The sequence below is a fragment of the Erpetoichthys calabaricus genome, chromosome 9 (genome assembly GCF_900747795.2).
Source record: "Erpetoichthys calabaricus chromosome 9, fErpCal1.3, whole genome shotgun sequence".
NCBI classification, from domain to species: domain Eukaryota; kingdom Metazoa; phylum Chordata; class Cladistia; order Polypteriformes; family Polypteridae; genus Erpetoichthys; species Erpetoichthys calabaricus.
In genome coordinates, this window is record NC_041402.2 from 96,695,023 (window position 1) to 96,708,652 (window position 13,630).

Sequence of the window (13,630 nt, forward strand, 5' to 3'; positions counted from 1 at the left end):
CAAAGAGTGTTCTTACTTATTAAACATATGTCTGTTAGGAAGAAAGAACTTCCACTATTTTTTAGATTTTTTTTTTTTATGCAAAATCACTAATGTATTCATGTTGACTCCAACATCGGGTGCAGTGGTGTAGTGGCTAGCAGTATAGCCTCATAGCTCCAGAGTCCTAGGTTTTAATTGCTCCACCCCAAGTACAGCCTGTAGAGAGTTTGCATGTTCTGTTCTTGTCTCTGTGGTTTACTTTGCACACCCCAAATACAGGTGCTGGTCATAAAATTAGAATATCATGACAAAATTGATTTATTTCAGTAATTCCATTCAAAAAGTGAAACTTGTATATTAGATTCATTCATTACACACAGACTGATGTATTTCAAATGTTTATTTCTTTTAATGTTGATGATTATAACTGACAACTAATGAAAGTCCCAAATTCAGTATCTTGGAAAATTAGAATATTGTGAAAAGGTTCAATATTGAAGACACCTGGTGCCACACTCTAATCAGCTAATTAACTCAAAACACCTGCAAAAGCCTTTAAATGGTCTCTCAGTCTAGTTCAGTAGGCTACACAATCATGGGGAAGACTGCTGACTTGACAGTTGTCCAAAAGACGACCATTGACACCTTGCACAAGGAGGGCAAGACACAAAAGGTCATTGCTAAAGAGGCTGGCTGTTCACAGAGCTCTGTGTCCAAGCACATTAATAGAGAGGCGAAGGGAAGGACAAGATGTGGTAGAAAAAAGTGTACAAGCAATAGGGATAACCGCACCCTGGAGAGGATTGTGAAACAAAACCCATTCAAAAATGTGGGGGAGATTCACAAAGAGTGGACTGCAGCTGGAGTCAGTGCTTTAAGAACCACCACGCACAGACGTATGCAAGACATGGGTTTCAGCTGTCTCATTCCTTGTGTCAAGCCACTCTTGAACAAGAGACAGCGTCAGAAGCATCTCGCTTTTGGACTGCTGCTGAGTGGTCCAAAGTTATGTTCTCTGATGAAAGTAAATTTTGCATTTCCTTTGGAAATCAAGGTCCCAGAGTCTGGAGGAAGAGAGGAGAGGCACAGAATCCACGTTGCGTGAGGTCCAGTGTAAAGTTTCCACAGTCAGTGATGGTTTGGGGTGCCATGTCATCTGCTGGTGTTGGTCCATTGTGTTTTCTGAGGTCCAAGGTCAATGCAGCCGTCTACCAGGAAGCTTCATGCTTCCTGCTGCTGACGAACTTTATGGAGATGCAGATTTCATTTTCCAACAGGACCTGGCACCTGCACACAGTGCCAAAGCTACCAGTACCTGGTTTAAGGACCATGGTATCCGTGTTCTTGATTGGCCAGCAAACACGCCTGACCTTAACCCCATAGAAAATCTATGGGGTATTGTGAAGAGGAAGATGCAATACGCCAGACCCAACAATTCAGAAGAGCTGAAGGCCACTATCAGAGCAACATGGGCTCTCATAACACCTGAGCAGTGCCACAGACTGATCGACTCCATGCCACGCCGCATTGCTGCAGTCATCCAGGCCAAAGGAGCCCCAACTAAATATTGAGTGCTGTACATGCTCATACTTTTCATGTTCATACCTTTCAGTCGTCCAACATTTCTAAAAATCCTTTTTTTGCATTGGTCTTAATTGATATTCTAATTTTCCGAGATACTGAATTTGGGACTTTCATTAGTTGTCAGTTATAATCATCAACATTAAAAGAAATAAACATTTGAAATACAAAAGTCTGTGTGTAATGAATGAATCTAATACACAAATTTCACTTTTTGAATGGAATTACTGAAATAAATAAACTTTGTCATTATATTCTAATTTTATAACCAGCACCTGTATATTCATGTTAGACTAATTTGTCACTCTGTGTTAAAACTGGTTTGGTGTAATTGCCATGGATTGGCATCCATTGTGCTCTAAATACGATAAGATAAAAAAGAAGGTTAATGAATGGAAGTCTGTATCATACATGCAGTAACTTTAAAATATACTTTAAAATACACTTAAATTGTATTGTTGTGAAATTATCCTTGTAGAATCCACCAAAGGTTATTTCCTCATAAACCAACAGATCTGCATGAGGTAGAGTGGCACCAAAGCTAATGTGAAGTAGAATGATATACAGTGAGAGAGCAGAAAGAAGGACATGTCTTACTGTTCTATGACTGCAGGCTAGAGACAGGTATTTTGAGTTATTCACATTTGATGGCTAATCAAGTATATCCAAAAATAGTTTTGTGGGAGGTTTTAGACCTAATAAAGTTTGAGTGGAATCAGTTGGGTTCAGCTGTTTTGCTCATAGTAGTCAGAGGACCTGTGCTTCTGAAACATTCACACTACAGCTGCTTTAAGAAATTTGGGCAAACAAGTGAACTGTATAGTGACATACAGCACCAAAATGTGGATGCCAGTAAATGTTATCAAACTAAGAAAAAGTGCCTAATCTGCCTCAAATTAAATATAAATTAACCAAAGCAAGCAATGTGATATGGGATATTAATTGCATCATCTGCCTGATGGACTGCTTTGGCAAAACCTGATAGCATTTGTTTAGTTATTTTCAAGTATTAAGTTATAGTTACTATTGAGCATTCATATTTCTTTAACCGCCACCTTATCGTGGTGGAGGGGTTTGCGTGTCCCAATGATCCTAGGAGCTCTGTTGTCCGGGGTTTTATGCCCCTGGTAGGGCCACCCAAGGCAAACTGGTCCTAGGTGAGGGATGAGACAAAGAGCGGTTAAACAAACCTCCTATGAAGAAAAACAATTTTGGACGGCGTTTTCACTTGCCCGGACGCGGGTCACCGGGGCCCCCCTCTGGAGCCAGGCCTGGAGGTGGGGCTTGATGGCGAGCGCCTGGTGGCCGGGCCTGCACCCATGGGGCTTGGCCGGGCACAGCCCGAAGAGGCAACGTGGGTCCCCCTTCCCATGGGCTCACCACCTATGGGAGGGGCCAAGGAGGTCGGGTGCAGTGTGAGTTGGGTGGTGGCCGAAGGCGGGGACCTTGGCGGTCTGATCTTCGGCTACAGAAGCTGGCTCTTGGGACGTGGAATGTCACCTCTCTGAAGGGGAAGGAGCCTGAGCTAGTGCGCGAAGTTGAGAGGTCCGGCTAGATATAGTCGGACTCACCTCGACGCACAGCTTGGACTCTGGAACCAATCTCCTTGAGAGGGGCTGGACTCTGTACCACTCTGGAGTTGCCCCCGGTGAGAGGCGTCGAGCAGGTGTGGGTATACTTATTGCCCCCCAACTTGGAGCCTGTACATTGGGGTTTACCCCAGTAGACGAGAGGGTAGCCTCCCTTCGCCTTCGGGTGGGGGGACGGGTCCTAACTGTTGTTTGTGTGTATGCACCGAACAGCAGTTCGGAGTACCCACCCTTTTTGGAGTCCCTGGAGGGGGTGCTAGAGGGCATACCTTCTGGGGACTCCCTCGTTCTGCTGGGAGACTTCAATGCTCATGTGGGCAATGACAGTGAGACCTGGAAGGGCGTGATTGGGAGGAATGGCCCCCCCGATCTGAACCCGAGCGGTGTTTTGTTATTGGACTTCTGTGCTCGTCACGGATTGTCCATAACGAACACCATGTTCAAGCATAGGGGTGTTCATATGTGCACTTGGCACCAGGACACCCTAGGCCTCAGTTCGATGATCGACTTTGTGGTCGTGTCGTCGGACTTGCGGCCACATGTCTTGGACACTCGGGTGAAGAGAGGGGCGGAGCTGTCAACTGATCACCACCTGGTGGTGAGTTGGCTTCGATGGTGGGGGAGGATGCCGGTCAGGCGTGGTAGGCCCAAACGTGTTGTGAGGGTCTGCTGGGAACGTCTGGCAGAGCCCCCTGTCAGAAGCAGCTTCAACTCCCACCTCCGGCAGAACTTCGACCACATCCCGAGGGAGGTGGGGGACATTGAGTCCGAATGGGCCATGTTCCGTGCCTCTATTGTTGAGGCAGCTGACCGGAGCTGTGGCCGTAAGGTGGTCGGTGCCTGTCGTGGCGGCAATCCCCGAACCCGTTGGTGGACACCGGCGGTGAAGGACGCCGTCAAGCTGAAGAAGGAGTCCTACAGGACCCTTTTGTCCTGTGGGACCCTGGAGGCAGCTGATAGGTACCGGCAGGCCAAGCAGAATGCGGCTTTGGTGGTTGCTGAGGCAAAAACTCGGGCATGGGAGGAGTTTGGGGAGGCCATGGAGAACGACTTTCGGACGGCTTCGAGGAGATTCTGGTCCACCATCCGGCATCTCAGGAAGGGGAAGCAGTGCAGTGTCAACACTGTATATGGTGGGGATGGTGCGCTGCTGACCTCGACTCGGGACGTTGTGGGTCGGTGGGGGGAGTACTTCGCAAGACTCCTCAATCCCATTAACATGCCTTCCAATGAGGAAGCAGAGCCTGGGGACTCAGAGGTGGGCTCCCCCATGTCTGGGACTGAGGTCACCGAGGTGGTCAAAAAACTCCTTGGTGGCAGGGCCCCGGGGGTGGATGAGATATGCCCGGAGTTCCTCAAGGCTCTGGATGTTGTAGGACTGTCTTGGCTGACACGCCTCTGCAACATCGCATGGACATCAGGGACAGTGCCTCTGGATTGGCAGACCGGGGTGGTGGTCCCCCTCTTTAAGAAGGGGGATCGGAGGGTGTGTTCCAACTACAGAGGGATCACACTCCTCAGCCTCCCTGGAAAAGTCTATTCAGGGGTCCTGGAGAGGAGGGTCCGTCAGATAGTCAAGCCTTGGATTCAGGAGGAACAGTGTGGTTTTCGTCCTGGTCGCGGAACAGTGGACCAGCTCTATACCCTTAGCAGGGTCCTGGAGGGTGCATGGGAGTTTGCCCAACCAGTCTACATGTGTTTTGTGGACTTGGAAAAGGCATTCGACCGTGTCCCTCGGGGAATCCTGTGGGGGGTACTCCGAGAGTATGGGGTACCGGCCCCCCTGATAAGGGCTGTTCAGTCCCTGTACAACCGGTGTCAGAGCTTGGTCCGCATTGCCGGCAGTAAGTCGAACCCGTTTCCAGTGAGAGTTGGACTCCGCCAGGGCTGCCCTTTGTCACCGATTCTGTTCATAACTTTTATGCACAGAATTTCTAGGCGCAGCCAGGGCGTTGAGGGGGTCCGGTTTGGTGGGCTCAGGATTGAGTCACTGCTTTTTGCAGATGATGTTGTCCTGTTTGCTTCATCAGGCCGTGATCTTCAGCTCTCTCTGGATCGGTTCGCAGCCGAGTGTGAAGCGGCTGGGATGAGAATCAGCACCTCCAAATCCGAGACCATGGTCCTCAGCCGGAAAAGGGTGGAGTGCCCTCTCAGGGTTGGTAGCGAGATCCTGCCCCAAGTGGAGGAGTTCAAGTATCTCGGGGTCTTGTTCACGAGTGAGGGAAGAATGGAGCGTGAGATCGACAGGCGGATTGGTGCGGCATCCGCAGTAATGCGGGCGCTGCATCGGTCTGTCGTGGTGAAAAAAGAGCTGAGCAACAAGGCGAAGCTCTCAATTTACCAGTCGATCTATGTTCCTACCCTCACCTATGGTCATGAGCTATGGGTAGTGACCGAAAGAACGAGATCGCGAATACAAGCGGCTGAAATGAGTTTCCTCCGCAGGGTGTCTGGGCTTTCCCTTAAAGATAGGGTGAGAAGCTCAGTCATCCGGGAGGGGCTCAAAGTAGAGCCGCTGCTCCTCTGCATCGAGAGGAGTCAGATGAGGTGGCTCGGGCATCTGATCAGGATGCCTCCTGGACGCCTCCCTGGTGAGGTGTTCCGGGCACATCTTTCCAGGAGGAGGCCCCGGGGAAGACCCAGGACACGCTGGAGGGACTATGTCTCTCGACTGGCCTGGGAACGCCTTGGGATTCTCCCAGAAGAGCTAGAAGAAGTGGCTGGGGAGAGGGAAGTCTGGGCATCTCTGCTCAAGCTGCTGCCCCCGTGACCCGACCTCGGATAAGCGGGAGACAATGGATGGATGGATGGATAAATATGTTCACAAGAAAAATGGGCACATAATCATACGCATCAGAATATACTGTATTCATCAATGATGTTGTAAAGTTTGTGAACCCTTTTGATTTTTTTAAATTCAATTTTTCTACAGAAATCTATCTATCTATCTATCTATCTATCTATCTATCTATCTATCTATCTATCTATCTATCTATCTATCTATCTATCTATCTAAGCTATAAAATAGATAAAGAGAGAATGATTAAACAAATTAGGCACAAAATGTTAGACTTTTCATTTATTGATTGAAATGATCCAACATTTAATCTGTTTGTTAAAAAGTAAGTGAACACGTGCTTTCCATAACTGGTGTAACACCCTTGAGCAGCACTGACTTCAAATAAATGGCTATGGTAACTATTGACCAGTCCTGCATAAAAGCTTTGAAGACATTTGGCCCATTCCACGCTACAGAACTGCTTCAACTTAACAATGTTAGTGGGATTTCTTGTATGAACTCCCCTCATCAAGTCCTGCCACAACATTTTCATTGTATTAGGGTCTGAACTTTTAACTCATTTGAAATTTTTTTAATCATTTCAAAACACAAAATTTCTTCTGTGTTAATAATTTTTGGTCGAATGACTTGTATATTTAAGATGAATGTCTAGCTGTTTCATGTGTTTCACAGTTGGGATGAGGTTCTTATTGTTGGAAAGCAGTATTTGGATTTTGCCAAGCAAAATGTTTCTGATAAGAGCCAAAAAAATCTGTTTTTTGACACCTATCATCCATTTCTCTATCAGTCTTCTTACTCATCTTGGGGTTTTAGCAAGCTTGTTGTTCTTGGTGTTTTCCTCCTTGCTGTCATCTCATGTATACTATTGTTGTTAAATGTTTACCTGACAGTGGTCTTATAAACACTGACATTAGCCAGGAGAGGCCTGCAGATCCTTAGGTGTTACTTTGGCTTTCTTTGTGATCTCCTAGGATTATGCATATCTTGCCCTTAGAGTGACTTTGTTGGACAGCCTCTCTTGGAGAGAGTAAAATGATGCTGAATTTTCCCCATTTGTACATTGTCTGTGTGATTAAAGAATAATGAAGCCCAAAGTTTTATAAATTGTTTTGCAACCTTTTAAAGCCTGATTAACATTAACAATTGTTCTTTTGAGCTACTCCAAAATCTCCTTTGACCGTGGCATTCACAAAAATGTATGGTGAAGACCAGACTTTGGTAGTGAAGGCTCAGGTTTATGTTTTATGTTTTTTCAAAACCAATAATTGAATGTCCATCCATCCATTTTCCAACCCGCTGAATCCGAACACAGGGTCACGGGGGTCTGCTGGAGCCAATCCCAGCCAACACAGGGCACAAGGCAGGAACCAATCCCGGGCAGGGTGCCAACCCACCGCAGGACACACACAAACACACCAAGCACACACTAGGGCCAATTTAGAATCGCCAATCCACCTAACCTGCATATCTTTGGACTGTGGGAGGAAACCGGAACGCCCAGAGGAAACCCACGCAGACACGGGGAGAACATGCAAACTCCACACAGGGAGGACCCAGGAAGCGAACCCAGGTCCCCCAACTGCGAGGCAGCAGCGCTACCCACTACGCCACTGTGCCACCCATAATTGAATGTCCTATCTCTAATTAACCCCTTAGCTGAATTAATAATCCAATAAGTTTGCAAGCATTATTGGACAAAGACAGTTAGTGTTGAATAGTTTTGTTTAATAAATGAATGAAAAAGTATATTTTTTCTGTGTTATTTGTTTTATTATTTTCTAACCCAGCCACAGGAGATGCACAAACCAGTGTGTTTCTTCGTGTCGGTCCCAAGCCCGGATAAATGGGGAGGGTTACATCAGGAAGGGCATCCGGTGTAAAATTTTGCCAAATCAATATGCGAATAACAATACAAATTTCCATACCAGATCGGTCGAGCCCCGGGTTAACAACGACACCAGTACTGTTAGCCAACAGGGTGCTGGTGGAAATTGGGCTACTGCTCGCGGAAGAAGAAAGAGAAGGAGAAGAAGAGGGGGAAGACATGTCCTGAGGCAGGAGGAGAGGAGGAAAGTAAAGAGAGTGGAACCAAGGGTAGGAACTTTGAATGTTGGCAGTATGACTGGTAAATGGAGAGAGTTAGCAGATATAATGGAGAGAAGGAAGGTTGATATATTGTGCATGCAAGAGACTAGATGGAAGGGGAGTAAGGCCAGGTGGATTGGAGGTGGATTCAAATTGTTCTATCATGGTGTGGATGGAAGGAGAAATGGGGTAGGAGTTATTCTGAAGGAACAGTATGTCAAGAGTGTTTTGGAGGTGAAAAGAGTGTCAGGCAGAGTAATGATTATGAAGCTGGAAATTGGAGGTGTGATGAGGAATCTTGTTAGTGCATATGCACCGCAAGTTGGGTGTGCAGTGGGTGAGAAAGAAGATTTTTGGAGTGAGTTGGATGAAGTGATGAACAGTGTACCCAAAGGACAGAAAGTGGTGATTGGAGCAGATTTCAATGGACATGGTGGTGAAGGGAACAGAGGAGACGAGGAGGTGATGGGTAGGTATGGTGTCAAGGAGAGGAATGAAGAAGATTTTGCCAAAAGGATGGACATGGCTGTGGTGAATACGTATTTTAAGAAGAGGGAGGAACATAGGGTTACGTACAAGAGTGGAGAAAGATGCACACAGGTAGATTACATCCTATGCAGAAGAGTTGATCTGAAGGAGATTGAAGACTGCAAAGTGGTGGCAGGGGAAAGTGTAGTTAAGCAGCATAGGATGGTGGTCTGTAAAATGACGTTGCAGATCAAGAAGAGGAAGAGAGTGAGGGCAGAGCCAAGGATCAAATGGTGGAAGTTGTAAAAGGAAGAATGCAAGGTTAAGTTTAGGGAGGAGGTGAGAAAGGAACTGGGTGGCAGTGAAGAGTTACCAGACAGTTGGGAAACTACAGCAGATGTAGTAAGGGTGACAACAAGCAGGGTGCTTGGCGTGACATCAGGAAAGAGGAAGGAGGAAAGGAAACCTGGTGGTGGAATGAGGAAATACAGGAGAATATACAGAGGAAGAGGATGGCAAAGAAGAAGTGGGATAGTAAGAGAGATGTAGAAAGTAGACAAGAGTACAAGGGGGTAAGGCGCAAGGTGAAGAGAGAGGTGGTGAAGGCTAAAGAAAAGGCTTATGATGAGTTGTATGAAAGGTTGGACACTAAGGAGGGAGAAAAGGGCCGGTACTGATTGGCTAGAGGGACTGAGCTGGAAAAGATGTGTAGCAGGTTAGGGTGATAAAGGATAAAGATGGAAACATACTCACAAGTGAGGAAAATGTGTTGAGCAGATGGAAAGAGTACTTTGAAAGACTGATGAATGAAGAGAACAAGAGAGAGAAGAGGTTGGATGATGTGGAGATAGTGAATCAGGAAGTGCAACGGATTAGCAAGGAGGAAGTAAGGACAGCTATGAAGAGGATGAAGAATGGAAAAGCTGTTGGTCCAGATGACATACCTATGGAAGCATGGAGGTGTTTAGGAGAGATGGCAGTAGAGTTAACCAGATTGTTTAATGGAATCTTGAAAAGTGAGAGGATGCCTGAGGAGTGGAGAAGAAATGTACTGGTGCCGATATTTAAGAATAAGGAGGATGTGCAGGACTGCAGTAACTACAGGGGAATAAAATTGATGAGCCACGGCATGAAGTTATGGGAAAGAGTAGTGGAAGCTAGGTTAAGAAGTGAGGTGATGATTAGTGAGCAGCAGTATGGTTTCATGCTAGGAAAAAGCACCACAGATGCAATGTTTGCTCTGAGGGTGTTCATGGAGAAGTTTAGAGAAGGCCAGAAGGAGTTGCATTGCGTCTTTGTGGACCTGGAGAAAGCATATGGCAGGGTGCCTCAAGAGGAGCTGTTGTATTGTATGAGGAAGTCGGGAGTGGCAGAGAAGTACGTAAAAGTTGTACAGGATATGTACAAGGGAAGTGTGACAGTGGTGAGGTCCACGGTAGGAGTGACGGATGTATTCAACGTGGAGGTGGGATTACATCAGGGATCGGCTATGAGCCCTTTCTTATTTGCAATGGTGATTAGACAGGAGTCCCTGTGGACTATGATGTTTGCTGATGACATTGTGATCTGTAGTGATAGTAGGGAGCAGGTTGAGGAGACCCTGGATAGGTGGAGATATGCTCTAGAGAGGAGAGGAATGAAGGTCAGTAGGAACAAGACAGAATACATGTGTGTAAATGAGAGGGAGGTCAGTGGGATGGTGAGGATGCAGGGAGATGAGTTGGCAAAGGTGGATGAGTTTAAATACTTGGGATAAACAGTACAGAGTAATGGGGGATTGTGGAAGAGAGGTGAAAAAGAGAGTGCAGGCAGGGTGGAATGGATGGAGGAAAGTGTCAGGAGTAATTTCTGACAGATGGATAACAGCAAAAGTGAAAGGGAAGGTCTACAGGACGGTAGTGAGACCAGCTATGTTATATGGGTTGGAGATGGTGGCACTGACCAGAAATCAGGAGACAGAGCTGGAGGTAGCAGAGTTAAAGATGCTAAGATTCCCAATGGGTGTGACGAGGATGGACAGGATTAGAAATGATTACATTAGAGGGTCATCTCAAGTTGGACGGTTGGGAGACAAAGTCAAAGAGGCAAGTTTGCGTTGGTTTGGACATGTGCAGAGGAGAGGTGCTGGGTATATTGGGAGAAGGATGCTAAGGAAAGAGCTGCCAGGGAAGAGGAAAAGAGGAAGGCCTAAGCAAAGGTTTATGGATGTGGTGAGAGAGGACATGCAGGTGATGGGTGTAACAGAGCAAGATGCAAGGACAGAAAGATATGGAAAAAGATGATCCGCTGTGGCAACCCCTAACGGGAGCAGCCGAAAGAAGAAGAAGATTTGTTTTATTATTTTCTCTTTTTTAACATCTCTGGTGAAGATATGATCATATCTGCTCATCTTACAGTATCTAGTCAAATTTATGCAAAAATTCTAAAAGGTTCATAAACTTTCTAGCACCATAGTATATTAACTTGTTACTAAGAATATGTCATCTGAAGGAACAATGCAGATCAGCACTACTGTTTTTACAAATTGTTTCAACCAAGATACTATAACTCTACCAGTTATTGCTATAAAAAGTAGGTGCATAGAGCATCAGGCAAAACTGCCTAACTTTAAATTTCCCCATTCCTTCAGTGGAAAATTTACCTAGTCAATTTTTAATAGAATGGCAACATGTGATGAAAATCAACAGCTCATGAAGATTTCACTAACAGTGGGTGGCATCAGTAATTCCAAATTAGTAGACATACCTCCAAGTATACTTTCCGAAATGAAAATCATGTCATGTTGCTGCCATTACAGCTTGTGCCAATATCTTTTTGTCTTTGTCTCAGGGTGCTAGATACAGTTTAAAGTGATCATCCTCAAACAAAGATGCCCTTGATGTAGTATACTTCTTATCCAAAGTTGGTTTTGAAGGTTTTTTCTTAACCATGCAATAGTTTCAATAATAAGAATAATGTACCATAATTGTATATATAATATTATTATTATTAGTGTTAATACTGTATTTATTTGCTGACTGTAATCTAAAAATTACTGATAGTCCCGCAGGTGAGCTTATTTATGACATAGATTCTATTTCTTAGAAATTGCATGCCAAACAGAATTCATCTGCCTTATCTGCAGATTTATACTGTTCATATATGTATATTAATATTTACTTCTTCTACTGCCAGGAGGCCAATAAGGTGGTAAAGAGAAAAACAGAAAGCAAAGGAAAATGCACACAACCTACTGTTAATTTGAACAGCTATGAAAAATCAATTCCTTGGTTCTCTCTACTCTCATTTTCCTGGCCAATAAATAAAATTTTGCTTATGTTCACTTGGTCATCTGCTGTATTTACACTCTCTTTAACTCTGCTGTCATCAGTTTGTAAAAAGACTATAATTCCTAATGTTAAAATTTTAACATTTACTCCTAACCTGTTTCATAACCAGGATTCATAAATCAGTCAGTACTTTTATTGCCATTTTTTGATTATTTTTATGTGTTTTTGTTAAACTCAATATCCTGCTTTTTCCATGTCCAATGCAGCTAGTCGAGTGTAGAAATATTTTGATACATAAGTGCGAAACAAATATGCAATGAGTATTCAATAACTCCATAATTTACACGTGCCCATAACTTACCACATCTTTTTAAATTGGTTAGTTCACTTCAAAGATCGCTCTTTTTGTGAACACAAACCCATGAGTCATGAGAATATGCTTGAAAAACATCTGAGTACAGGATTAAGATTTTATAGATTTTATGAGTATAAATAGTGTGCCATGTTAATTGAAATTTATAGAAAAAAATTATTAATATCAAATGTTCATCAGCCCTTTACTTAATATGCACTTAATATGAAATTCTTGTAAATCAAATTCACATTTGTTTATTTATCTTCTCTAAGCAAGTTATATACAATTTTTGTCCCATCATTTATTCTCTATAATCCCTACTAAGTAGTAATGCTAAAAATGAGCATGTATACGGTTTGGTATTGAGAACATTCTTCTTGAAGTGCAAGTAAAGCTAAGCACATTTTTTTCATTCTTTTATGCTTTAATTAAATACCCTATAGTATTCTGTTAGTAAATGCTTTACCATTCTGACCTTTCAGAATCCTATGGAAATATCAACAAAGAAGAGCTCAACTTACCTGTCTCTGGTGGTGATCTCTGCCAAACAACAGCCCAGAGTTAGCTATAAATGAATGCATGAATGAATTAATGAATGAATGAATAAATGGATAGATAGATAGATAGATAGATAGATAGATAGATAGATAGATAGATAGATAGATAGATAGATAGATAGATAGATAGATAGATAGATAGATAGATAGATAGATAGATAGATAGATAGATAGATAGATAGATAGATAGATAGATAGATAGATAGATAGATAGATAGATAGATAGATACTGTATACAGAATAGTGGGTGAAAAGGCATATGCAGGCAGACTGCAAATAGGGACATAAATTGCAGACAAGCTAATCCCCACAGCCCTATTTTTTCAGAAAATAATTCAGAAGATAAACAAAGCTTTTTACAAATGCAAATTCTAAGCCTGCCATAGAATACTCTTGTCTCATTTAATCCTGAAACAGTTAGTTAACTACTCCATCTTATTGTTTGGCTTTTCCTTCAATACAGTAATGTGAGTCTCTACTTATGTTATTTATTATTTTATAAAGCTACAAATGAAGTTTCTTTAAAATACAGATTATCCCAAACTAAGCAAAAATGAAAATAAAATCGGCAACATGAGTCTGCCGCCGTAAGGTGTCTTACCAGCAAGCCTACTTTTTTCCTGAAGTATGGGGTCACCATCTTTTTCAAACTGTACCTTTCAAAAAGAGTGAATGTTAGTTCACCCTGCCTCTCGAAAAAAAAGGAATACTTCTGCCTCTTGTTGGTTAATTAAAACAATCAGAATAAATTAGCTAGAATAGTCAATTATTAACAGACTATGGGACTAGAGAGGCAGAAATGTCTTTGCCTTCCAAATCCTTATTACTACATAGGGAATAGTATTTTTTGGGATTAATTCACATGAAGAATTTAAGGAAATTAGAGGTTGTTTAGAGCAACATCAGGTAAATGCTGAAAGAGGGCAAAATATGCAAGAATCATG

General features: G+C 43.6%; 1 protein-coding gene across 2 annotated transcripts in view; it reads right to left on the reverse strand.

The window, feature by feature from the left end:
- The window catches only part of LOC127529133 (uncharacterized), a 35,769-nt gene extending 22,399 nt beyond the window's left edge, over positions 1-13,370 (reverse strand). Inside the window, exons 1-2 of one of the 2 annotated variants that reach the window (XM_051931735.1) lie at positions 13,288-13,370; positions 12,651-12,694 (exon numbers count right to left, since the gene is read on the reverse strand). In XM_051931735.1, coding sequence (XP_051787695.1) covers positions 12,651-12,694; positions 13,288-13,326 — 83 coding nt within the window. In that variant the 5' untranslated portion in view covers positions 13,327-13,370. The remainder of the gene's footprint in view (positions 1-12,650; positions 12,695-13,287) is intronic. The other variant, XM_051931736.1, reaches the window with a different exon arrangement.
- Between the last annotated feature and the right edge of the window lie 260 nt (positions 13,371-13,630).